This window comes from Salvelinus fontinalis, chromosome 41, assembly GCF_029448725.1.
Source record: "Salvelinus fontinalis isolate EN_2023a chromosome 41, ASM2944872v1, whole genome shotgun sequence".
NCBI classification, from domain to species: Eukaryota; Metazoa; Chordata; class Actinopteri; order Salmoniformes; family Salmonidae; genus Salvelinus; species Salvelinus fontinalis.
The window spans coordinates 15,655,377-15,683,292 of NC_074705.1; the positions used below are offsets into that span (position 1 = coordinate 15,655,377).

Genomic DNA, 27,916 nt, shown 5'->3' on the forward strand with positions numbered 1-27,916 from the left:
ACATTGCTGCAGGGACTTGCTTCCATTCCATTTAAGAGGACCAACTTTTCAAGTTTTAAGCGTGCTTGTTTTTTTTTAAATGGTCGAATTAGTAAACTAAACATTCAGCCACAAGCATTAGTGAGGTCGAGCAATTAGACCTGGCTCCCAGTCGGCATTCCAAATCATCTCAAAGGTGTTCGATGAGGTTGAGGTCAGGTCTCTGTGTAGGCCAGTCAAGTTCTTCCACACTGATCTTGACAAATCATTTCTGTATGGACCTCACTTTATGCACCAAGGTATTGTCATGTTGAAACAGGTGAGGGCCTTCCCCAAACTGTTGCGACAAAGTTGGAAGCATAGAATTTTCTAGACTGTCATTGTTAAGATTTCCCTTCACTGGAACTAAGGGACCTAGCCCGAACGAGGAAACAGCCCCCAGACCATTTCTCCTCCTCCACCAGACTTTACAGTTGGCACTATGCATTCGGGCAGGTAGCATTCTCCTGGCATACGCCAAATCCAGATTTGTTTGTCAGACTGCCAGATGGTGGAGCGTGATTCATCACTCCAGAGAATGCGTTTCCACTGCTCGTCCAAAGGCGGCGCGCTTTACACCACTCCAGCTGACACTTGGCATTGCGGATGGTGATCTTAGGCTTTTGTGCGGCTGCTCGGCCATGCAAACCCATTTCACGAAGCTCCCGACGAACAGTTTTTGTGCTGATGTTGCTTCCATAGGCAGTTTGGAACTCGGTAGTGAGTGTTGCAACCGAGGACAGACTATTTTTATGCGCTTCGTCACTCGTCGGTCCCGTTCTGTGAGTTTGTGGCCTACCACTTCGCGGCTGAGATGTTGTTGCTCCTAGACGTTTTCACTTCATAATAACAGCACTTACAGTTGACCGGGGCAGCTCTAGCTGGTCAGAAATGTGATTAACTGACTTGTTGGTTAAGGTGGCATTCTATGACGGTGCCACGTTGAAAGTCACTGTGCTCTTCAGTTAAGGCCATTCTACTGCCAATGTTTGTCTATGGAGATTGCATGGCTGTGTGCTCGATTTTATACACGTCAGCAACGGGTGTGACTGAAATAGCCGAATCCACAAATTTGAAGGGGTGTACACATAATTTTAGGGATGTAGTGTAGGTTTAGGACCTCACATATTGTAGATTATAGAGACCCCAACTGAGGTACAAAACAATCTTCTAACCATCTAATTTGGTTTAGATTCAAGCATCAGGAAGCCTAGAACACAAATTAATTTGACTTTGTGAAAATATTGTTGTACAGCATGTCATTCATTATCATCATGGCATTCATTTTCTGGTTCCTTAATGTAGTTTTGCATTCATGAAAAATACATTTTATTCACATTGACTTTTTTTTTATCATTCTCTGTAGATGACTGCAGAGTTTGAGAACACACTGGACTTGGACCGCAACTGAGCCGATGGACAGGCAGGACCTGATCTTTTAGACCAGAAGATATGTTTTATACTGAAGCAAAATTGCATACTGTACACTTACTATATTTCCCCATTACTCTCCTTCCATTTCAGTTTTGTCACGTTTCAGAACTTTTTTTTTTGTACAGAGCAAGTGTCGTGGAAATTCACCACTAAGGCCTCAAACTCAATGTAAATTAATACATCTTTATCGGTTAACTTGAGAGGTTCACAAACTCAATCCAAGCGTGATAACTCTGAAAAAGGGCGTTCCCTTTCAGTCATTATATACTGCTACACAAACAAGTCATATAAGCATGATTTACATTATTCATTATTAACACAGATTCCTGCATGACTGACGAGGCTTCTTCTCTCAAAGCTGGGAACTTGAAACTGAGATACTCGTTTTGGTTCCCAGAGCAATGTTCTGGGCATACTGTCAATTGGTCTGAGGAGGTCACAGTTCTGCAAGAACCAAGATAGCCTTGAATTGTACATTTCTTCTCACTCTCTCTTCAGACAGTACAATTTTCACTCACACAAGTTTTAAAATATATGAACTGATAAACTGGCGATGTAAATAAAATTACAGTATGAATAATCATGTAGTACTCACTGCACAGGAAACAATTCATACTTTGATGTTAATTTGGTGATCATTTGTAACATTCATGGAATTAATTAATTAATGAAGATACCCAAGTCTTTACATGCCTATATTCAAGAATATACAGTGGGAGTAAAGGGAGATATCCATATTTAAAGTTCTTTATTTATTGTTTGATCATTGAAATAAATATCTCCATTGCCTGCAACACACAGCTAAAGCAGATATACTTGAATGAAAACAAACTGATGACATCAGTATACACCTGTGGTACATTCAAAATAATTAGCTAATGTTGAAGTTGACCTGCACCTACACAGGGGAACAATAAACACTCAAACATATTATGCTTCTTGTGCAACAGGGTCTGGGGAGACAAGTCCAATGAAAGCAACACGGAACACTTGAGATGAGTTATTCAATCAAAATATATTATATTATTATATATTATTCTGCCTCATATACAAACTTAAGCCTAACTGTGTGGACTTTACCAATTTCCTTCAAAAGCTGTGCCAGTGAGTCACTTGATTTCACTTCAGATTAAATAGTATTTACACTGAATCCATCTACCTCTGATATTATATTCATTTCAGGGATATACACACGTTACACAACGTGTACATTTATCTTATGCATACGTTCAGGTTGTACATAAAGAGAAATGTTTTGTGCACTTAAATGTATAAAATACATTCCACATAGTGCTGACACACACCGAGGGAGAGTTGCGCAGTGAGCAGTACGACATAAAAAAGCGACGCGAAAGGAAACAAACAAAAAAAACAAAAAACATCCAGGGAAAAGTCAAAGGTCAATATTTTTTTTTTTAAAACGCTAGAAATACAATACTTTTATACAAAATCAACAATACAGTATTATCAACAGTATACATGACCTACCACTGACGTGACAAATGGACCACACACTTACAGTAAGTCTTCCAGATAGTTAAAGGGGCCATAGAAATAGAATGACTGGAAAGGACCAAGCCTCAGATCACGTATATATAATTTCAATGGGAATGTCCGTTCTAGTTATTTTATTTCTATGGATAGATAAGAGTCTTAGTTGGCTCATAGTAGGCCGTCAATGTTCTTCTCTGATATCTCCTTCTCTTTGTCCTCAGTGGCGCCCCCCGGTGGACTGTACTTGTTGTTGTAGTCCTGGAGCATGGTCACAACGTCGTGGTGTCCAAAGTGCACTGCCTCTTCCATCGGTGTGTTACCCCACCTTGATGGAACAGACGAGAGACATTGTAAACACTGCTCTTAAATTGACACGTTTTACATTCGCTAAGTTTCCATCCAATTGGCGACAGATTTTCACGCGAATATTCTAAAATCTGCATAAATAAAAATGTGTGCGTTTTTCCCACCAGAGATGTGTTTCCATGAAATGTACTTGTTGCAGATAAAAGGCTGTGCATGATGACATAGTGGACATAAAAATAACTTTTGTTAAATTCCCATGTACCGAATAAAAAATACAAATTCAGTTTGTCACATGCGCTGAATACTACAGGTGTAGACTTTACAGTGAAATGCTTACTTACAAGCCCTTAACCAACAATGCAGTTAAGAAAAATACAAAAAAATAATAATAATAAGGTAATTGAGGTAATATATACACAGTCGTGGACAAAAGTTGAGAATGACACATATATACACTGCTCAAAAAAATAAAGGGAACACTTAAACAACACAATGTAACTCCAAGTCAATCACACTTCTGTGAAATCAAACTGTCCACTTAGGAAGCGACACTGATTGACAATACATTTCACATGCTGTTGTACAAATGGAATAGACAAAAGGTGGAAATTATAGGCAATTAGCAAACCCAGCAGCAGGACCGCTACCTCCGCCTTTGTGCAAGGAGGTGCACTGCCAGAGCCCTGCAAAATGACCTCCAGCAGGCCACAAATGTGCATGTGTCTGCTCAAACGGTCAGAAACAGACTCCATGAGCGTGGTATGAGGGCCCGACGTCCACAGGTGGGGGTTGTGCTTACAGCCCAGCACCGTGCAGGACGTTTGGCATTTGCCAGAGAACACCAAGATTGGCAAATTCGCCACTGGCGCCCTGCGCTCTTCACAGATGAAAGCAGGTTCACACTGAGCACATGAGCACATGTGACAGACGTGACAGAGTCTGGAAACGACGTGGAGAACGTTCTGCTGCCTGCAACATCCTCCAGCATGACCGGTTTGGCGGTGGGTCAGTCATGGTGTGGGGTGGCATTTCTTTGGGGGGCCGCACAGCCCTCCATGTGCTCGCCAGAGGTAGCCTGACTGCCATTAGGTACCGAGATGAGATCCTCAGACCCCTTGAGACCATATGCTGACACATGCACATTTGTGGCCTGCTGGAGGTCATTTTGCAGGGCTCTGGCAGTGCACCTCCTTGCACAAAGGCGGAGGTAGCGGTCCTGCTGCTGGGTTGTTGCCCTCCTACGGCCTCATCCACGTCTCCTGATGTACTGGCCTGTCTCCTGGTAGTGCCTCCATGCTCTGGACACTACGCTGACAGACACAGCAAACCTTTTTGCCACAGCTCGCATTGATGTGCCATCCTGGATGAACTGCACTACCTGAGCCACTTGTGTGGGTTGTAGACTCCGTCTCATGCTACCACTAGAGTGAGAGCACCGCCAGCATTCAAAAGTGACCAAAACATCAGCCAGGAAGCATAGGAACTGAGAAGTGGTCTGTGGTCACCACCTGCAGAATCACTCCTTTTTTGGGGGTGTCTTACTAATTGCCTATAATTTCCACCTTTTGTCTATTCCATTTGCACAACAGCATGTGAAATGTATTGTCAATCAGTGTTGCTTCCTAAGTGGACAGTTTGATTTCATAGAAGTGTGATTGACTTGGAGTTACATTGTGTTGTTTAAGTGTTCCCTTTATTTTTTTGAGCAGTGTATTTTCACAAAGTCTGCTGCCTCAGTTTGTATGATGCTGCCTCAATTTGCATATACTCCAGAATGTTATGAAGAGTGATCAGATGAATTGCAAAGTCCCTCTTTGCCATGCAAATTAACTGAATCCACACAAAACATTTCCACTGCATTTCAGCCCTGCCATAAAAGGACCAGCTGACATCATGTCAGTGATTCTCTCTTTAACACAGGTGTGAGTGTTGACGAGGACAAGACTGGAGATCACTCTGTCATGCTGATTGAGTTTGAATAACAGACTGGAAGCTTCAAAAGGAGGGTGGTGCCTGTAATCATTGTTCTTCCTCTGTCAACCATGGTTACCTGCAAGGAAACACGTGCCGTCATCATTGCTTTGCACAAAAATGACTTCACAGGCAAGGATATTGCTGCCAGTAAGATAGCACCTAAATCAATCATTTATCAGATCATCAAGGAGAGCGGTTCAATTGTTGTCAAGAAGGCTTCAGGGCGCCCAAGAAAGTCCAGCAAGCGCCAGGACGTCTCCTAAAGTTGATTCAGCTGCGGGATCGGGCACCACCAGTACAGATCTTGCTCTGGAATGGCAGCAGGCAGGTGTGAGTGCATCTGCACGCACAGTGAGGCAAAGACTTTTGGAGGATGGCCTGGTGTCAAGAAGGGCAGCAAAGAAGCCACTTCTCTCCAGGAAAAACATCAGGGACAGACTGATATTCTGCAAAAGGTACAGGGATTGGACAGCTGAGGACTGGGGTAAAGTCATTTTCTCTGATGAATCCCCTTTCCGATTGTTTGGGGCATCTGGAAAAAAGCTTGTCCGGAGAAGACAAGGTGAGCGCTACCATCAGTCCGGTGTCATGCCAACAGTAAAGCATCCTGAGACCATTCATGTGTGGGGTTGCTTCTCAGCCAAGGGAGTGGGCTCACTCACAATTTTGCCTAAGAACACAGCCATGAATAAAGAATGGTACCAACACATCCTCCGAAAGCAACTTCTCCCAACAATCAAGGAGCAGTTTGGTGATGAACAACACCTTTTCCAGCATGATGGAGCACCTTGCCATAAGGCAAAAGTAATAACTAAGTGGCTCGGGGAACAAAACATCGATATTTTGGGTCCATGGCCAGGAAACTCCCCAGACCTTAATCCCATTGAGAACTTGTGGTCAATCCTCAAGAGGTGGATGGACAAACAAAAACCCACAAATTCTGACAAACTCCAAGCATTGATTATGCAAGAATGGGCTGCCATCAGTCAGGATGTGGCCCAGATGTTAATTGACAGCATGCCAGGGCGGATTGCAGAGGTCTTGAAAAAGAAGGGTCAATACTGCAAATATTGACTCTTTGCATCAACTTCATGTAATTGTCAATAAAAGCCTTTGACACTTATGAAATGCTTGTAATTATACTTCAGTATTCCATAGTTACATCTGACAAAAATATGTAAAGACACTGAGGCAGCAGACTTTGGAAATTAATTTGTGTCATTCTCAAAACTTTTGGCCACGACTACATGTACAGTTGAAGTCGGAAGTGTACATACACCTTAGCCAAATACATTTAAACTCAGTTTCACAATTCCTGACATTTAATCCTTTGTAAAAATTCCCTGTCTTAGGTCAGTTAGGATCACTACTTTATTTTAAGAATGTGAAATGTCAGAATAATAGTAGAGAATCATTTTTCCAGCTTTTATTTCTTTCATCACATTCCCAGTGGTTCAGAAGTTTACATACACTCAATTAGTATTTGGTAGCATTGCCTTTAAATTGTTTAACTTGGGTCAAACGTTTCAGGTAGAATTTCAAAAGCTTCCCACAATAAGTTGGCTGAATTTTGGCCCATTCTTCCTGACAGAGTTGGTGCAACTGAGTCAGGTTTGTAGGCCTCCTTGCTCGCACATATTTTTCAGTTCTGCCCACAAATTTGCTATAGGATTGAGGTCAGGGCTTTGTGATGGCCACTCCAATACCTTGACTTTGTTGTCCTTAAGCCATTTTGCCACAACTTTGGAAGTATGCTTGGGGTCATCGTCCATTTGGAAGACCCATTTGCGACCAAGCTTAAACTTCCTGACTGATGTCTTGAGATGTTGCTTCAATATATCCACATAATTTTCCTTCCTCATGATGCCATCTTTTATGTGAAGTGCACAATTCCCTCCTGCAGCAACGCACCCCACAACATGATGCTGCCACCCTGTGCTTCACGGTTGGGATGGTGTTCTTCGGCTTGCAAGTCTCCCCCTTTTCCCTCCAGACTTAAGGATGGTCATTATGGCCAAACAGTTCTATTTTTGTTTCAAGAGACCAGACGACATTTCTCCAAAAAGTACGATCTTTGTCCCCATGTGCAGTTGCAAACCATAGTCTGGCTTTTTTTATGGCGGTTTTGGAGCAGTGGCTTCTTCCTTGCTGAGCGGCCTTTCAGGTTATGTCGTTATAGGACTCGTTTTACTGAGGATATAGATACTTTTGTACCCGTTTCCTCCTGCATCTTCATAAGGTCCTTTGCTGTTATTCTGGGATTGATTTGCACTTTTTGCACCAAAGTACACTCATCTCTAGGAGACAGAACGCGTCTCCTTCCTGAGCGGTGTGACGGCTGTGTGGTCCCATGGTGTTTATACTTACGTACTTTTGTTTGTACAGATGAATGTGGTACCTTCAGGCGTTTGGAAATTGCTCCCAAGGATGAACCAGACTTGTGGAGGTGTACAATTCTTTTCCCGTGAGGTCTTGGCTGATTTCTTTTGATTTTCCGATGATGTCAAGCAACGAGGCACTGAGTTTGAAGGTAGGCCTTGAAATACATCCACAGGTACACCTCCAATTAACTCAAATTATGTCAATTAGCCTATCAGAAGCTTCTAAATCCATGACATCATTTTCTGGAATTTTCCAAGCTGTTTAAAGGCACAGTCAACTTAGTGTATGTAAACTTCTGACCCACTAGAATTGTGATACAGTGAATTATAAGTGAAATAATCTGTCTGTAAACAATTATTGGAAAAATTATCTGTGTCATGCACAAAGTAGATGTCCTAAACGTCTTGCCAAAACTATTGTTTGTTAACAAGAAATTTGTGGAGTGGTTGAAAAACAAGTTAATGACTCCAACCTAAGTGTATGTAAACTTCCGACTTCAACGGTAGGTTAAGCTCATCACCATGCACTTTTACCACCCTGTGAACTTATTTCACCTGCAGCCTAATAAACTGCATGCTTTCCCAAGTTGTGGTGGGAGGACCACACAACATATCATTGTGCGACTCCAAGTTTACTTTGATATGATGGTTATTTGCGCATGTAGTGCTTCCATCACCATTTCTTGCATAATACATTTTACAGACAAAAATATCCTATCATGTCTAGCGTATTTGGTTTTTCGAAATATGGAAAGTTCACTGACAAATTTGCTGTTTTCATTCGGCCTGTCGTGACATTTCTTATCCAACATGTACTTTACTCTCATAAAAAAGTGGGATGGAAAACTGGTTAGACAGACAGACACTGGGTGAACATACGTCTTCTTGTCCATTGGAGACATTGGATCTTAGCTACATTGACAGACACTGGGTATTCTTTGAGGCCATTGAATCTACGCTCACCTGTCTTTGGGAACAGGGTTGACCCTGCATGCCTCCAACAGGAACTTGACCACCTCCACATGCCCTTCTGCTGCAGCCACATGGAGGGCCGTCCTGGAGTCGTAGTCCCTCTGCTCCATGTCCATGGAAGACAGAGCAAACCTGGACACATTCCACAGAAGGACAGTGATGAGTACAGTACAGCAGCCAAAATAGCACACACACCACCTCTAGTCCCCATGTAGACACACAGGGAAACATTACAAGGTCTCTGACACAGCGACAGATTTGGAATTTACTCTCCAAAGATGTTAAAACATGACATAATTCCTTTCATAGCTTATTTTCAAGGCCTTATTGGCCAACATGGAGAGGATGCAGTGCTGTGTACCTCCTCAGTGCAGACACATCGCCAGTGTACGCAGCGAAGAGAAGATTGATGACCGACTTCACCTGAAAGACAACAGAGGGGCAGTTTGCATGTCAACCCCTTTCCTTTACCACTATCAGTATCTTCCAGTGGATGGCACTGTTGCTTTAAAAAAACACTCAGTCCAACGACAGCCTTTTCATGGGAACGCGTCGACTACATGTACATGAAGGCACCTTGGTGAACGTAGGGAAGTAGAAAGAGAGAGGAGAAGGAGAGAGAGGCTCCCAGCTGAACTCGACTCACCCTCTGGTCTCCGCCTTCCCTGCGAGGATCCAGCTTCTTGACAAAGTGCTTCAGGTTGTCGTAGTTGTGGAAGTTGCAAAGGGACACCAGATCCTGGAACAGAGCAATCCCTGTCAGGCTTTCCGCTGGTTTTCTAATCAATCAATCAATCAATCAGATCACTGACAGAGAGAGAACAGAGTGAAAACGGTCCGTTTCTCGTACCGTGCAGAACTGGATTCCTCGCACACTGTTACCCAGCTTGTCCAGTGGCGGGGACCAGCACATGATACCCATGACGTTCGGCACCACCAGCAGGATGCCCCCTGCCACACCTGACTTAGCTGGAAGTCCAACCTGCCAGACAGCATAGAGGAGGAGTGCAGACAACAGTGTCAAAACATATCAGCAGAAATGAACAGCAGTGGATGGACAAACATCATGGAGTGGAAGATCTACTGCAGTGTAACGTGTAATGCTTAAATGGTGGTAGATTGTCGTTGTTCCCACTGTGTCTCCAAAGAACAGCAGGCCAAACAGACCGTAGGAAACCATGCTAAACTAGGGGGGGGGGGACTAGGAAAATTAGGGGACTAGAAATTGTCTGTTGTACATGATCCCTGTCAAATCAACAAACACAAGTATTGAGGGAAGGAACTTGGAGACTCACGTGGAAAGCGAACTGTCCCGAGAAGTCGTACATGCCGCAGGAGTGCATGAGGCTCAGGGTGTTCCGTACCGCCTCTGGGCCCAGCACACGCTCGCCTGTGATTGGACAGAAGCCGCCATTTGCTAGGGTGGCCGCCATGACGCTAGCGCTTTCACAGGTCACCTCGATGGAGCACAGCTAGAGAAGAATAGAAAACGTTTAATATACCATCGGGAATAACAGCTGACGGAGAGAGAAAAACAAACAGGATGTTTCTCCACTAAGCTTAAAAAAAAAAAAGCTCCCTCGATGCCCACACCAATTCACCATGTATACATATTGTCGTCACAGCCAGTGTGTCTATGTATTTGGATGACTCAACACTATACACGTCAGCTACTAAAGTGAGTGAAATCACTGCAACACTTAAGAGCTGCAGTTAGTTTCAGAATCGGTGGCAAGGAATAAGTTAGTGCTAAATATTTCAAAAACTAAAAAGCATTGTATTTGGGACAAATCATTCACTAAACCCTAAACCTCAACTAAATACTTGTAATAAATAATGTGGAAATTGAGCAGGTTGAGGTGACTAAACTGCTTGGAGTAATCCTGGATTGTAAACTGTCATGGTCAAAACATATTGATACAACAGCAGCTAAATTGGGAGAAGTCTGTCCATAATAAAGCGCTGCTCTGCCTTCTTAACACTATCAACAAGGCAGGTCCTACAGGCCCTAGTTTTGTTGCACCTAGACTACTGTTCAGTAGTGTGGTCAGGTGCCACGTGGGATTTAAGAAAATGACAATTGGCTCAGAACAGGGCAGCACGGCTGGCCTTTCAAATGTGCGCAGAGAGCTAACAACAATAATATGCATGTAAATCTCTCATGGCTCAAAGTGGTGGAGAGATTGACTTCGTCATTACTTGTTTTTGTAACAAGTTGACAAGCTGAAGGCACCGAGGTGTCTGTTTAAAATACCAGCACACAGCTCGGACTCCCATGCATAGCCCACAAGACATGCCACCAGAGGTCTCTTCACAGTCCCCAAGTCTAGAGCAGACTATGGGAGGCGCACAGTACTACATAAGAGAATGACTACATGGAACCCTATTCCACATCAGGTAACTGATGCAAGCAGTAGAATCAGATTTAAAACACCTTATGGAACAGCAGGGACTGTGAAGAGACACGTGTGCTCGCACCCACTATGCAATGATATGGGCAGCGACCATGTAACGCTTTTATAACATACAGAAGTGCACTGGTTATCAAGGGGCAAAGTATTGACACTTTTTTTTTTTTTAATTGAGAGACGAGCTTAAAGTTTTCTTTACTGACCATCATTTTCTCTTGTCTGACCGCTTGCATGAGTTTCTCACACACCTGGCCAATCTGGGGGATGTTTTTTCTCGCCTGAATGATCTGAATCTAGGATTACAGGGACTCCGCAACTATATTCAATGTGCGGGACAAAATTGAGGCTATGATTAAGAAGTTGGAGCTATTCTCTGTCTGCATTAACAAGGACAACACACAAGTCTTTCCGTCATTGTATGATTTTCTGTGTGCAAATGAACGCAAGCTTACGGACATTGTCAAATGAGATATAGCGAAGCACCTGAGTGAGTTGGGTGTGCAATTACGCAGGTACTTTCCCGAAACGGATGACCCTGCCTCCAGTCCACGTACCGATATCTGAACAAGAGAGCCTCATCGAAATTGCAAGAAGCGGTTCTGTGAAAATTGAATTTAAAATCAGGAGCCACTGCCAGATTTCTGGATTGGGCTCCACTCAGAGTATCCTGCCTTGGCAAATGTGAGAGTGGATTCTCGGCCCTCACTAGCATGAAAACTAAATACAGGCACAGACTGTGTATGGAAAATGATTGACGACTGAGACTCTCCAATACAACCCAACATTGTAGTTATGTGCATCCTTTCAAGCACACCTTTCTCATTAACCTGTGGTGAGTTATTCACAATTTTCAATGAACAAATAAGGTTTTATATGTAAGATGGTTAAATAAAGAGCAAAATAATTGATTATTATTTGTGCCCTGGTCCTATAAGAGCTCTTTGCCACTTCCCACGAGCCGGGTTGTGACAAAAACTCACACTCATTCTTATGTTTGATAAATGTATCGTATAGTGTGTGTGTGTGGCAGGCTTACAATGATGGCAAAAAACAACATTTGAGAGTGCGCTGACCCTGGTGCTAGAGGGGGTACGCAGCTGGAGGTTGAATGTTTGAAGGGGTACGGGACTATAAAAAGTTTGGGAACCACTGCCTTAATGTGTTTGGACCCCAGGAGGAGTAGCTGCTGCCAAATACAAATACTCACCTGGAAGTAGAGGTCTAAAATGGAGGTCATGTCTGTCCCCTCTGGAAAGCACTAGAAAGAAACAGTGGTTTGATTTGACAGTCAGACAACGCCTTGTAAATGCCTATTTAAAAATGTCAAAGTGATCTAGAAAAGGTACACTTGATTGATGTAAAATGTGTGTGCTTGTTTCAGCTGTCGCCAACCTTCTTTTCCTTCAGGTAGTAGCCGATAGCAAAGTTACGATCTCCAGACTCCCTCTCTGACTGGAATCTGGGTGCAGAGAGAGCAGGAACATTCTGAGTCCTGTTTCAACTAAGTAAAATTCCAATTTGGAAAAACCAGTAAAGCTTTTTGTGTTGTAGACATAGCCGCAGGAAGGGGATTAGGGGCGGGGAAAAAATGACGGCTATATCGGTCTGCTAATACAGGACTAGTAAAGGCCCAGTGCAATTTTGTGAACTGTATAAAAATTAAAAAAACATCTATTTTTATATTCCATTTTTTTAGGTGGTGCTGCAGCACCCCCAGCACCCCTACCTCCCGCAGCTATGGTTTTTGATGTTGTTGAGATCAAGATTTATCTCTATGGTTGTTGTTTTCGTGGTGTTATTCTAAAGCAGAATAAAGTACTGATTTGAAACTGATTATCATACTAAAAATGCCAGTGATGAAAACAACACCGATGAATACTAAGGCATGGCACCTGGCCAATGGTGGTGAGCCAAGGTGCTGAACCAAACCACAACCCCAGTTCTTCCTCTTGCGAACTCACGTGGCATTGCTGAAACCCACATACTCGTTTCCTGCCAGCTTGTTCATGAAGTTCATGACCTGCAATACAAAGTCCAAAAGGTCACAAAGTACACCCATCATTACAAAGATAATCCCAAATATTCAGCGCAGCGTAGGGCTAAACATAAAAGAACTGGGTAGCGTTACTTACATAATCAAATTTCTCAGCATTGCTTGCCCCTTGCTAAAAGAGAAACAGAAGATCACATCAGTATGAATGACTACATACTGTATATCAAATTAGATATACAGGAAATTGTATATTGCCTAGCTAGTGGGACTACCTTATGACAAATTAAATTCCAAATTACCAATATCATTACAAAATCTAGCAATAATCATTATAAAAAATGTACCCTAAAGAAATAAATGTAGTCCTAATATTACAAATATTTAGGATTACTGGGCAACAAGCTAATTGGAGACGAAATGAATCACTAATCAAAGAGTCAAGGGTTTTCAAATGAGAAAATAATCTAGCAAAAGACAATCAGCAAAACAATGTGTAGGCCATTCTACCAGACTGGAGATAAAACACACCACAGGTAAATGTGAACTTAATCTGTAGGCGTGTAAGTAGCCTTTGTACTGTAGGGGTCTGAGTGTCTGTTGAAAGTTAGTGATGTATGCTAGTGAGTGGCTAATCCTGTGTGTTGTAGAAGGTTATGGATCTATATATGCAGATTAATTAGTGATGTCCTCACTTAATATTGTAGAACACAATGACTTCTGGGATATGTAGTGTGAGCTGAGGAGGTACTACAGAAACGAAACATTACATTTAACTCTAATAATACAATTAGTGCAAAGAAAACAGTTAAATACATTACAAAAATAACACAAATAATCAATAATCTAAAAACAATGGTATGTTTGTACTATCATGATTTTGAAAAACATATTTTTTCTGTTTATTTTATTTTGTAAACAGTTTGGAAAAATCCAGGTGACAAAAAGCAACTACTACAACTGTAGCATATTATAACAAATCCAGATGTTGTTCAATGGGGAGAATAATTTAAGTAAAAAAATTACCAACGTCATTGACCTGTGGCAGTGGTCATAATTTCCCACAGATCTTAATGCTGTAAAATATGCAACAACAAATAAACCACAAACGAGGCTTCAAAAATACATTACAACGTTCCCATAGTTTAGTCCCAGATTTACCATACGGGAACCACATTTTGAGAAACAGATCTGGTCTATATTACTGAATACATTAGAATTAGAATGTGGGGGCATCCAATCAGTGGATTGATTATTGAGCCCACCATTAGCAACCTTTACAGTGATTGGTTTAAGGTTATAATGAAGATTTAAGCAGAAAGATACCACATCATTACCCTGTCAAGTCAAAAGGCTGCCATCCAAATAACCAAATTACTGATAGGCTACAGATGTAGGATCTTCATTTTATCACTCACTGCAGGAAAAATGCAAACTTGTAATGTATTAAACGTTTAAAAAGGCTTCTAAAGTTTATAATTTCCACTTTAAAATGTCAAGACTTGATTTGCCATAACGAAAAATATATCAACCCCTACAAAAAATGTCAATTAATTATAATTCACATAATAATTCACATTTCCTATTGCTGCAGGATTATTTTCCTGCTGTAGCAAACTGGATCAAATTAAGAACCTACATCTGTATATCACTAGGTGTAATATTTTGTGTACTGTACTATGTACCATAGAGTACATAGTGTACAGTATGATACAAGTCCCAAAAACATAAGTTTGTTAACATTAATTACTATAGAGTTGTTACTCCTTATAGGTGTTATTCCTATAAACTCTTAGACAGGATAATCATACGGCACCTTTCCATCAGAGTTCAACCCCAAATCCAACCAGACAGGAAAACTCAAGGCGTCATTCAGTAAGTTGGCTTGGTTGTGGTTGAGATTGATGAGTAGCCAGGCCTCATCTATCTGGGTCCATATGCCATGTTACGTTGATATATGGATTAAAGTGCTAGTCTTGTTTTGAAGGTGATAATGTAGTGCCTACACTGTCTTCATTCTAAGACAGACAGTTGTAGATATGGGCTTTGGCTACATACAGGAAGAGAAAAGGTATCTGCAGTAGGTTGCAGCCACTAATTATTGGAGATGAAACCTCATTTCTGCAGAGAAAGAAGTATTACTTCTCTGAATACATTGAAGGTGACAGAGTTTGTATCGTTAGCTTAGCTTACGGTATGTGATTGTTGAAAGCTTAGTATGAAACAAGCGTAGTTCCTCACGTTGATATGATAAATGGGCTGGTGGTGGGTTATGTAGTGACAACACTACAGAAGACTTATGCACACAACATACATGTATGTGTCCCCTCTTGGTTCTAGTCTTCAGCGAGGCACCTACAACGCATTGGAGGTGAATGTGTTTTACCCTACAATATCGCACAATAAACACACAGAGAATTCATCACAGTTTCAGCAGCAGAGGGTGCACTGCTCCCATATAGTAAGCTATTTCTAACATCACTTCCTGACTAATAGCCAATAGCAAAGATGTTCTACTCCTCTCACTGCTCTCATACAGTAACCTATTTATTTTTTGTTTCTTTTACCCCTTTTTCTCCCCAATTTTGAGGTATCCAATTGGTAGTTACAGTCTTGTCTCATCACTGCAACTCCCTTATGGACTCGGGAGAGGCGAAGGTCGAGAGCCGTGCGTCCTCCGAAACATAACCGCACTGCTTCTTGACACAATGCCCACTTAACCCGGGAGCCAGCCGCACCAATGTGTCGGAGGAAACACCGTGCACCTGGTGACCGTGTCAGCATACACTGCGCCCGGACCGCCACAGGAGTCGCTAGTGCGCGATGGGACAAGGACATCCCTGCCGGCCAAACCCTCCCCTAACCCAGACGACGCCGGGCCAATTGCGCGCCGCCCCATAGGTCTCCCGGTCGCGACAGAGCCTGGACTCTAACCCAGAATCTCTAGTGGCACAGCTAGCACTGCGATGCAGTGCCTTAGACCACTGCACCACTCGGGAGGCCCAGTAAGCCATTTCCTGACTATTAGCCAATAGCAAAGATGTTCTACTCCTCTCAGCCAATAGCCAGCCCGGTTGGCTTTGCCTCTACCTGGTCAAAGACATAAGATTTAAGCAGGTGACGGATGCACAGAAACACACCCACATATTGATCTTTCATTCATATACCAAAGCAGTTTTACCCATGATTAAATGTATTTCTTGATCTATATGGCTGGGCTGGTTAGACCAATCTGAGAACCGTTGCCTGATACGCTAGCGCTGTCTCACACAAACTCAGCCTTGTGTGTACTGCATGGGCTATGTGCATAACTGAGAGGCAGGCAGCTCACTGATGCCTTCACCAAACAAATCCCCTTTCAGCGGGATAATCTATAGTCTTAATCTCTCCATATACAGTACAAACCTGTAATCTGGCTAAAGCAATGAAGTCCCCCCCTGTTATTTAATTGATTTAAAATGTAATTCAATGCAACTTTGTCACTCCAGAGGTAACGAGGTACGTACAGAATTGACCTAATGTTTTATGTAGCCTACTATTGGTACAACTACACACTGTACTGAACAAAGGCATGGTTCGACATGCCCCCCCCCCCCCCCCCCAAAAAACATACATTATTATCTGAAATTCAAATGTTATTTACCTTTAGGAGGGACGTGCACACAATAGCACCGGCGTTAACCATAGGGTTATGTGGTTTATCTGTGGAAATCAGTGTATATTACATTACAACATATTTACAAATGCAGTGGACAGAGTACACGTTCATACACAGCAAGGTTACAGTTCCTGCACAATCACCACACATTACGTAACACATTCAATGTTAGAAGCAAATATGCCCAAAGATCATGTAACGTTGAACTTGAAGTGAGGAAATTAGCAGAATAACAAATCAGATGGATAATGAATGAATGCTGATGGCACCACAGCTGCCTTTGTAGTCTAGAGACCAGACTAGTGATATTGAAGGTACATAGCCACGCACTCACAGCTCAGTACTAGCTGTACTGTAGGTCTGTTGTGTTACGCCACTTCCCCTTCCCTTCCCCTAAACCCTTTAATCTTCTTATGTAATCACACAAAAGAAAAAACAACAACATTCCTACCACTGCTAGCAGGTTGCCTAAACTGATTAGATAACACGGCCAACAACCAAAACCGACCTGGGATTTACTGAAACCCGGTACTAAACCCGAGTCACAATCTACAGCGCTCAGACAGGATCCTTTACCAAACCAACACAGCAATCGGAGCAATGAGTTACAATGCCTTGATTTGATTTGAAACAGACAAGGCTTGATTTGAGAGAGCTTGACAACTGCTGCTCTCCATACAGCTGCTGCATGCGCTTCATACTTGAAGCTGACATCCACAGAAGGTGAAGCATTGACACTGTTCAAGCCAGCACAGTTGTTATTGCATTTGTTTCGTTGATGAGACAGAGGAGAGGATCCTTCAGCGTCGTGGTAAAAATAATAAATCACATTGCATACGATGTCCGAGGCAATAAAACTGTGTTCGTTGTTCGAAGTAACTTCGTTGTTGTAATATCGCAAACGGACGTGGCCGTGTCACCAAGTACCGATTCCAGCTTTAAACTAGGATCTTATCAAAGACATGATACATGAGGTTGGTGTTCTTCTCCCGGTCTACGTAGACTATTGCAGGTTGAGTAGAGCCGATGGACATAGAGAGCCGATGGACTGATTCTATCCGGCTGCACCCAACACCTCTCATTAAGATTACATAACACTGCCATGGCAACAGACTGCACCACAGGCTGGATCACCTTGCATTAAATCACATGACAACCCACCCAGAGGGACTACTTTCACTCTATTAATCAACCCAGACAACTGCCTTGTCCAATGTACAGTGAGGGAAAAAAGTATTTGATCCCCTGCTGATTTTGCCCACTGACAAAAAAATGATCAGTCTGTCATTTTAATGGTAGGTTTATTTGAACAGTGAAAGACAGAATAACAACAAAAATATCCAGAAAAAAGCATGTCAAAAAATTTATAAATTGATTTGCATTTTAATGAGGGAAATAAGTATTTGACCCCCTCTCAATCAAAAAGATTTCTGGCTCCCAGGTGTCTTTCATACAGGTAACGAGCTGAGATTAGGAGCACACTCTTAAAGGGAGTGCTCCTAATCTCAGTTTCTTACCTGTATAAAAGACACCTGTCTACAGAAGCAATCAATCAATCAGATTTCAAACTCTCCACCATGGCCTAGACCAAAGAGCTCTCCAAGGATGTCAGGGACAAGATTGTAGATCTACACAAGGCTGGAATGGGCTACAAGACCATTGCCAAGCAGCTTGGCGAGAAGGTGACAACAGTTGGTGCGATTATTCGCAAATGGAAGAAATACAAAAGAACTGTCATTATCCCTCGGCCTGGGGCTCCATGCAAGATCTCACCTCGTGGAGTTGCAATGATCATGACAACGGTGAGGAATCAGCCCAGAACTACACGGGAGGATCTTGTCAATGATCTCAAGGCAGCTGGGACCATAGTCACCAAGAAAACAATTGGTAACACACTACGCCGTGAAGGACTGAAATCCTGCAGCGCCCGCAAGGTCCCCCTGCTCAAGAAAGCACATATACATGCCCGTCTGAAGTTTGAATCATTCAGATATTCATTGGCAGAGTACAACTGGGTGAACGTGTTGTGGTCAGACGAGACCAAAATGGAGCTCTTTGGCATCAACTCAACATGCCGTGTTTGGAGGAGGAGGAATGCTGCCTATGACCCCAAGAAACCATCCCCACCGTCAAACATGGAGGTGGAAACATTATGCTTTGGGGGTGTTTTTCTGCTAAGGGTACAGGACAACTTCACCGCATCAAAGGGACGATGGACGGGGCCATGTACCGTCAAATCTTGGGTGAAAACCTCCTTCCCTCAGCCAGGGTATTGAAAATTGACCCAAAACACACGGCCAAGGCAACAAAGGAGTGGCTCAAGAAGAAGCACATTAAGGTCCTGGAGTGGCCTAGCCAGTCTCCAGACCTTAATCCCATAGAGAATCTGTGGAGGGAGCTGAAGGTTCGAGTTTCCAAACATCAGCCTCGAAACCTTAATGACTTGGAGAAGATCTGCAAAGAGGATTGGGACAAAATCCCTCCTGAGATGTGTGCAAACCTGGTGGCCAACTACAAAAAACGTCTGACCTCTGATTGCCAACAAGGGTTTTGCCACCAAGTACTAAGTCGTGTTTTGCAGAGGGGTCAAATACTTATTTCCCTCATTAAAATGCAAATCAATGTATAAAATTTTTGACATGCGTTTTTCTTAATTTTTTTGTTGATATTCTGTCTCACTGTTCAAATAAACCTACCATTAAAATTACAGACTGATCATTTCTTTGTCAGTGGGCAAACGTACAAAATCAACAGGGGATCAAATACTTTTCCCCCTCACTGTATGTATACAAGATATAAATGATTCTATGAAAGGACAATATCTTTTCACAGGGTATGCTAGGTTTGAAGTAAAATAGGACCACCTCAGCAGCACTGTGACAGTTCTGTGTGTGAAATGAACAGCCACACAGCGAGCAGTGGAGCTCCAGACAGACTGGTGCTGCCTGCGACCATAGAATTACAGAATCTCATTCTGAACCTCTGTCGATTTTATGACACCGGCCACTCTAGTATTTTATATCTCTATTACGTGCGACCCTCACCTTCCTCGTTGAGGAACAGTTTGTTAAAGCGCAGGCCGCTGGGCTCTTTGCCGATGAAACGGTGCACATACTCTGTCCCGTGGTCGTGCACGGCGATGGCGTACTTCAGAGGCTTTACACACGACTGCAGGCAGAACGGGACTTTGGTGTCCCCCGCTGTGTGTCTAAAGAAGGGATAGAGAGAAAGAGATGGAGAGAGGAACGGGATGAGTGGGGAGAGAACCAGGAGATAAAGGCAATAAGCAAAGGCAAATTTGAACAATATGAATGAATGTCTCGTTATGTAGGGTAACTAATTAGCTACTTTACAGTGTGTGACATTGTCACAATGCTGCTGTAAGCAGTTTGACAGGAACACTATACGTCAGTACAGTTAACTGTAGAAATACAAATGTAGGCTACTACATGTTTACTGCATGTTAAACATGACTATAGCTACTGTACCTTTGTCCATCCACAGTGCATATGGACACGGCCCAGAGGTCCGGGCTGAACCTTGCCAGCTGGGGAATGTAGTCAGCCACCTACACAACAAAACAGAAGGCAACATATCAACCCTTACCATTCCCCATGGGCATTTAATCAGGAAAGGATCATCACCATGCCGTCTCACTGACCCCGGGGCCTCTCCCTCACCCACCTGTCCCCCTCCCAGGTTTTTGGCATTCTCATAGAGCGCGTCGATTTCGGAGGCGAAGGACACAAAGTCGGGGATAACAAACTTCTTCCTGAAGGCCTGGGTGAGCAGCACGATGTTGCTCTGGACACACCTGGGAGAGAAAAGGCGACAGTGGTCTTTATGTTAGGTACCAGAGTCTCCTTATGACTAGTGTAACACATGGAGTCCTGTGTGCTTCAGTTGGTAGAGCATGGCACTTGCAATGCCAGGGTCACGGGTTCAATACCATCCATAAGAAACTCGATGCATGCAAGTCGCTTTGAATCAAAGCGTCTGCTAAATTGACTATATTACTACATTGTTATTGTACACATGATACAGGGAATAGATAACTGTGAGGAATTAGCTCATAGATTTGTATAAGATGTTATATGAAATCAGATATCTATTTACCCTGTCCAATCCCTGCTACTGTATGAAAACAGATATATTTACCCTGTCCTATCCCTGCTACTGTATAAAATCAGATATCTATTTACCCTGTCCTATCCCTGCTACTGTATAAAATCAGATATCTATTTACCCTGTCCTATCCCTGCTACTGTATAAAATCAGATATCTATTTACCCTGTCCTATTCCTGCTACTGTATAAAATCAGATATCTATTTACCCTGTCCTATCCCTGCTACTGTATGAAATCAGATATCTATTTACCCTGTCCTATCCCTGCTACTGTGTGCGCCCACTGGTGTGTTTACAGTATAGGCTTCTCTTGCCTATAAATACTTGCCTCCCAGATGGCTTCCAGTCAAAGCTAGTGCAGCTCCTCCTAGCATGTTTGTGTAGCTCCTAGTGTGTTGTCTTATGATCTGTATCCTGCAGGGTGGCTTGCCTACAGAGTGGTTTCTCAAGCGGTCACTGGGCTAGGTGTGCTATGTCACATGGTATGTCCGAGGGTTGTAAACAGGAACAACCTTTTTAAAGCAAATATCAGCTGATCTGGAAAGGACAGTTCTTGTGATCGTAGAGATGAGTCTCTTGACAAAAATCGGCATTTACTATTTTTGTAAAAAGGATATGTTCAAATGAATGGGATTGATATGACCTCGACGATCTGAAAGGACTGGACTATAACGTGCTTCCTTATAAAAGCCTGAAATATTATGAATAATTAATTACTTGAAATGCATTGAGCAAATACTTCTAAGGAACCTGAATAAGTTATGGCCTACATGAACTGTGTTCAAATAAAGGAGGCACAAAAATGACTAAATGATGACCGGTGCTTGACATATCAAATGACCACGAAAGACTTCTATTCTAGGTCTAGTGTCTATAGTGTTCTGGAACTAGAACTAACTTGTTATAGAACCCAGCTCTAGTGTCTTACTTCTTGAAGAAGTCTTGATAAACAGTACTTCTAGCGTCTGTTCTACATCCCAGTTCGAGACTGTCTTACTTCTTGAAGAGGTGTCGGTCCAGGTTTCCGTCTGACGTGGTCTTCATGATGACTTTCAGGTTCTCCATACATTCCTTCAGCCGCGGGTCTCCGGTCCGAAGCCCTGTGGCTTTTAGCGCCTGCAGAAAGCCACAGGGCTCGTGTCAGGGGGCTGACGATTATCATGTTAATTACATGTTTACAACACATTTATTATGTTTGTCATGCTTATAACAAGGTTATAACTTGGCAATTGAATGGTATAGTACGCTATATTTCTAGAGGGATCCAATGTAAAATGTCAAGACTAATAAGGCCTATTGAATAAACTGCTCTTCCGTGCCAGATAGAGGGAGATCAACATTTCACCATAGAAATAGAATGAATTCTAATCTAACAAGAATCTAATTCTATAAATGTCACCCCAAGCAAGGGGCCATACATGAGTGAGCTATTGCTTCCATGGTACAGCCAGAGTAGTAACAAGCCTTATATTCAGATATACAGTATAAGGCTGTGGCAGTAATCATGACACAGCAGGCACCATTGATATACTACCATCCAGCTGGCCCAACCATGTGGCTGCCTGGTTGGCTCTTGCCTGACACTCACTGTGGTGAATTTGTGAGCCGGGATTTTTTCAGCGCCCCCGGCAATGGTGTAGAAGAGCAAATCCTCCAGACTGGGCAGGATGCCTGCCTTCCTTCTCCTGGGACACACACAGACACACAGAGTAAGGAACAGCCAGGGTTCTCTAAAGGCAATGGGGAACTGCAGCAGGGGGCCGGGATTAAATAGCTATAATACTGTAGAGGAGAGGTGGTGAGTATTTCACGTTACAGCCCCAGCTTTAAGGAAAGGGTTTGAACACTGCTTCCAAATCACCAGTCAGATAGTTCAAGGAGAGTTTGGAGAATTTTTATAGACAATATCTTGTTGGCATGGCTCTTCAATCAGAAATAAGGTAGACTTTGTTGGTTTTATGTCCATTTAAATACACGCATATCAGTTACAAATTATAGCGTCAAGTTTTAACTAATGCCCGGGGGCTTGAAGTGAGTCATTGGCCTATTTACAGACTGGTATTATGCATAGCAGCTCCAAATCCGTTCCACTCACTCTGGGAGAGGAGAGTTAGTACAGTAATGTTAGAGGTAGATAGATGGGAGGAATACTGTAGTTAGGCCTAAATGAGGAGTATGTATTACATCAGGATTCACCATACACCAAATAGGATCTCTGAGGGAGGAGGGTGGGAGCTCAGGCTGTGTCAGTCCCGCAATGCATCATGGGACAGACAGGCAATAGAGCTATAGTAACCCAGCTCCGTAGCCTGCCCTAGCGATTAAGAAGACGTCACAATGTTTAGAAACTGATTGATGAGGGGATTTGACCCTCTACATCTTCTGCTACCCAGGAATGACTCAGACTCTGGACACTGCATATCTTTCAGTTTGTTGTTGTTTAATAGGCTCTCTTCCAGTTTGGAGGTTGTTTAAGCCGTATCCGTTTGTTTTGAGACCTACTCTTGAATGATTATGATCCTTTATCAAAACATTTGACATGGAAATGATAAGGCCTATTTGATTGGTCCATTTCTGGAGTCATTTCTGGATTGCTGATGCCTGCCGGAGAGGAACGCGAGAACAAACAGTCGGTGGGACGGCTGGGGAAGTCAAGCGCAGTAGAGGCTGAGGACATTTGGAGGTAGAGCATTGAAGAGAGAGCACTCAGCAGCAGCAAGGCTTAGCCTGGAAAAACTACAGTACATCTACACGAGAACGAATATATAAATTGAGACATATACTTACACACCAAGGCAAAGCAAGCGGATCAAACGAAAAAAGGAGAGAAAATATGCAGAGTAAGTGAGTGGCATTAGAACAAACTCAGTGACATAGTGCATCATCATCATCATCATCAAGCAGATAGACCTACTGACAAGACACACAGATTCATGGATTAACAAACACATTCAATATTTAGGACGCATCCAACACTCCACAACAACAGTGAAAACCATGGCATGGCAGAACCTGAAGAAAAATCACTATTCCCTTCCACCAAAGCACACTGTAAAACAAAACATCACCCTCTCTGCTTTCTGTCTCCAAGCCCTTGCCCTCCCCCCAGGATAATAGGAAGTCCAAACAGACAGGCCATTAGCAGGTGTGAAGCATCTGGACTGGTGCTGATGATGCTCCGGTAATTAATTAATTCTCACCCAGCCTTAGCTGGCCTCCCTCCCTCCCCTCTCTTCCCCTTCCACTGCCTCGATCTGTATCTCCATGCAGCTTCGTGAGGTCAACTGTGTGCAGCACGTTGAGTTACTCATCAGAAGGCCTGCACGGATCCCGCCACATAGCCTAGCCCTCGGCCTCCAACAGCACACTGCCTGCCCCACTTTTGGGTCTCTCCTGCAGAGAGAGCTTGGTATCCCTGGCCAGAAACTAGAGGCTATGGTGTCACTGATCCTCATTAATACTTGGGGAAATCTGCCAAGCCTAGCCTACAGTCAGTGTGTCACATCTACTGTGCTATTTATACACTGGAGTTCAAGGCAGCGCGACTACTTCGACTGTGACCAAATGAAATGAACAATCTATGCAAAATAGAATTCTTTAATTCATGTGTGACAGTAATAACTTGGTCATAGGCCTTAAATGCTTGCAACTTCCAAGGCAGAGCTCTGATGAATACGTTTGCGCCCGACACAAACATTAACCGACTTGGAGTCATTTTGGCTACCATTTGTATTCGATCCAATTCATCAGCCTGGTTTCACTACCTCCAACATGTCACTGGTAAATTGGCCCCGAAGTGCATTGATCATCGTCTGTTGACAGGAGGGAACCGCAAAAATCTATCTGAGTCAGGGCAGAGTCTGAAGGACTCAATCTTTATTCACTCACAATATGCTGCAGCCGCACGCGCTAACACAATGCAACCCAGGGAAAACCTTTAAAGTGACCAGACTGTGCATTGGTAATTCTGCTCTAGGCACAAAGCTATAGGCCTACCTAGGCTACCTTCCAGCAGAGGACCCATTTGGACTGACTAGGCCTAATGGTTTGTGTATCTGCGATTGAACCTACCCTGACGGAGGATGTTGTTGTTGGCATTCATGTACTACAGCTGCTTTGACAACAGCTAAAGCAAATTGGCTATGGATAAAACAAGAAGGGTGCCTGCTAAGCTGTGGGCAATGAGGCATATCATTACCAGTAGATGCTTTTGTTTTCTGTGAAAAAGCAAACTGACTGGATGTGACAGAGAGAGACTATTCCTGGCACCATTAATAGCCCAGGTCGACTCTACACCTGTCTGCAGTAAAATGCATGAGTGAACTCAGGAGTTCCTGGCCCCATTATCGTGTGACTATTTTGTTTTTCTCAGAAGAGGGACCTGTAACCCTCTGTGGGAGAATGAATCAAAATGAGCCATCAAATGTCATGTATGATTAAAAACTGGGCCTAGAGAGAACTCTCTTATCTTGTTCCCGTCTGGGGCTGCTGTATTACTGTTCGCTGTACCAGCTCTCCCAGGGTCAAAGAGTTATTGGTGACTATGACATGATGCTCAAATTAAAGCCACCAACAGGGGCAATAGTAGCGACGTCCACGTGTACACAAGGGGATGGGCAGGATTTGGCAACAGGGAATTGTTATGTTTTTTTGCAGTGAGAAATTATGCAATAAACGGGCATTACCCCAATCAGACTAGTTGGTATGGCCTAATGATTGCACATCTAAATTGGGTGTCAGATCCCTCCATTCCTAAGATCCCACCAAGCATATTAAAGCTAGGCCTTAATGCTAGGAAACGGATCCGTGGTCAAAGAGATGGTGATCAGGATAATACACTGTAGCCTATGTAAAGCCACACCCATTATAATTCCAAAATGGTAGCCCCCTAGATGACATCCATCCCCATTCCAAATCCCCACTGACTGTCACACTAGATCCAAAATGCCATTCTACCCATTCTGATGCAGAAAGCACCACTCTGCCCAGTCTGCAGTGCCAGATCTGAGACTGTCTCCATGGTAATAGACTTCCAGGATTCTAAAGTGTCTGACTCCTGCAAGATTGGCTGAGAGGAGATTAGATCAAATGACTTGCTCATAATGGACATCCAATAGCCTACCCTTTACCAAGGTCTTTCTAAATAGCAAAGTGGTCCCTGCCACCATGGACAGCACTAATATTGGACAGTTGCCTTTGGCAGAGGAGGGAGGTAAACAAATAGCCTACCTTATCAGCTGGCCTAACACGACGAGAACAAACACTCACTATCTGATAAGATGATCATGATATGCCAACTCAAATGGAGACTTCCAATGTAGAGATGTGTCCGGGAAACATACAAGTTGTTGAAACACCCAACAAATTGTTATTATCATGCTATATAGCCTGCAAGAAAGTATAGAATGAGAGAGGCTGTTCAGTATTGAAGTAGAATGACACTCATAACAGAGAGAACAGATGGAGAGAGCTTTCTCTAGAGCAAACAATACAAACACAGCTTGATGACCGACCTCTAGGTGTCATTGATGAAAAAAATGAAAACCCCTTTCTGATATAGGCTAAGGCCTGAAGGAGCGTACCTGGCTATACAATTATTCCTGCCAGATATAGACTGTTCCATAGTCATGTTATTACTCTTATAATAATATTATAGCAGTGCTGTTTCATAGACATGATCATTTCCTAACATCCCAAATGCATAACCTTCTAAATGAAATGACTAAATGAAGGTAGATCTAGGCCTATAAAGGGAGCTTGTGTGACATTCACCAACAGTTCCCTGGGAGAAGCTTTTCTGCTTGATGTATTTGATGAGGTGCGAGGCCTATGCATGCATCCTCCGAGCTGTATCAACACCAAAAGCAGAGACGCTGTATGAGGCCAGGACAGGTGTGCGGGACTGATGTAATATGGGTCTCTGACTCTTCAGAACCGAAACAGGTCAGGTAAACAACAGCTCTAGACAAATGAGGTCCGCATAATTTATTGAAGTTCATGAGAAATCAATCTAGCTTGCTAGACTCATTCCGTGTGATTTTTCTGAATAGAACGTTAAGAATCCCCCCCCCCCCCCCCCGGTAAATATAATTTAATAGCTTTATCAGCTGTACCGGCTAGCTAACGGTACTCACTTCTCGGCAGCTGCCTCTTTGGTGGCTGTTTCATTGCTGGTGGCGGTGACATGTTTGGTGTCCGTTGGCGGTGGCACCGAACCGTCATCGCTCTTGGTGGAGAGGTTCCGAGTTCCGTGGCCGTTGGTAGTGTATGGCGTAGCTCTCCATCCAACCGCATGCTGGAGACACTTTACTTTGGTCACGGATCTGACATCTGCACAGGCGGTGCTAAAGCAATACGCGACTGATGGTGATGTCTTTCTGGCGATACCTGTCAAAGGGCGCTTCAGGTTAGATTGAAACAACTCCTTAAGCACTACCGAAGACCGGAAATGTAACATGTCAATCCTATCAAGCTAAATAGTGGAGGCTGTTTATAACTCAGCTAGCTAGATATTGAATAAATATGAAGCAATATCTCCCTAATGCGTTGGGTCTTAGTCGTGATGAACGGTTCAGTCAGTGAGTCACGATTCTCAAATGTGTTCTAAGTGGACATTCACGCCCAACTCGACTCCCATTGGCTCCTGCTAGCGCGTATATCATCCTCCGATTGGCTGGTCTTGTTGGCTGTCATTCATGCTCATTTCCAGTGCATCATGGCGTCAAATGTGCCGGGTGAATGTGACAAAAGATTATGAATATACATGTCCCCCCGCCGCCCTAACAATGGGAGTCGTTGTCCACAAATCGGCATGGCGGGCTGTCTAGCTCCCGCCTATCCCGATTTTCCGGAGAGTCGGTCCCCCTCTTCCTCTATGATGTGACTGACATTAGTCCTGAGCAATTTGTGCTTTTTGATGTCGCCTTGGTTTTGATTCGATAAAAAAACATTTTAAATTAAATGCATTATGAAATAATGACATTGCAATGATTAGAGCTTTTAAATTGAAATTCCAAAGTAAAAAAATTAAACTTTCAAAACATTGAAAATATTCCATTGTCTCTGTCAGGTCCACATACAAAAATAGGAAATTACTTTGAAGATTCTCTGAAGCAGGACGTTCAAGGGAAAATGCAAAGTTTCAAAACACTT

General features: G+C 43.1%; 2 protein-coding genes across 5 annotated transcripts in view; one reads left to right on the plus strand and one right to left on the minus strand.

The window, feature by feature from the left end:
* LOC129840467 (uncharacterized) overlaps window positions 1-3,535 on the plus strand; it is a 45,783-nt gene extending 42,248 nt beyond the window's left edge. Inside the window, exon 42 of the mRNA XM_055908367.1 lies at window positions 1,385-3,535. Within this exon, the coding sequence (XP_055764342.1) occupies window positions 1,385-1,429 (45 nt within the window). The 3' untranslated portion in view covers window positions 1,430-3,535. The remainder of the gene's footprint in view (window positions 1-1,384) is intronic.
* Window positions 2,186-27,375, minus strand: LOC129840468 (glutaminase kidney isoform, mitochondrial-like). Of its 4 annotated transcripts, none has more exons than XM_055908370.1 (17): window positions 26,899-27,375; window positions 22,353-22,443; window positions 21,762-21,880; window positions 20,323-20,452; window positions 20,127-20,206; window positions 19,683-19,846; window positions 16,624-16,682; window positions 13,123-13,155; window positions 12,952-13,010; window positions 12,383-12,449; window positions 12,198-12,248; window positions 9,875-10,051; window positions 9,430-9,561; window positions 9,226-9,318; window positions 8,941-9,002; window positions 8,571-8,711; window positions 2,186-3,271 (listed from the first exon to the last, which is right to left on the minus strand). In XM_055908370.1, the coding sequence occupies exons 1-17, from the start codon at window positions 27,219-27,221 to the stop codon at window positions 3,115-3,117; spliced, it is 1,938 nt and encodes a 645-aa protein (XP_055764345.1). In that variant the 5' UTR covers window positions 27,222-27,375; the 3' UTR covers window positions 2,186-3,114. The 4 variants fall into 4 exon arrangements, with proteins under 4 accessions (XP_055764345.1, XP_055764343.1, XP_055764346.1 ...); XM_055908368.1 differs by having other exon boundaries at window positions 22,353-22,449; XM_055908371.1 differs by lacking the exons at window positions 19,683-19,846; window positions 20,127-20,206; window positions 20,323-20,452; ... (1 more) ...; window positions 22,353-22,443; window positions 26,899-27,375 and adding an exon at window positions 14,007-14,056 and having other exon boundaries at window positions 16,624-16,640.
* Window positions 27,376-27,916: the final 541 nt, after the last annotated feature.

What these genes read in the sequence shown, in the direction of transcription:
- LOC129840468 (XM_055908368.1), bottom strand. Translation starts at nt 27,221, where the DNA reads ATGTTACATTTCCGGTCTTCGGTAGTGCTTAAGGAGTTGTTTCAATCT. An exon ending in TGTGCACGTCCCTCCTAAAG is followed by an intron (nt 13,156 to 16,623) that starts GTAAATAACATT and finishes TTTCTCTTTTAG; the next exon opens with CAAGGGGCAAGCAATGCTGA. An exon ending in AACCCTGTTCCCAAAGACAG is followed by an intron (nt 3,272 to 8,570) that starts GTGAGCGTAGAT and finishes TGTTCCATCAAG; the next exon opens with GTGGGGTAACACACCGATGG.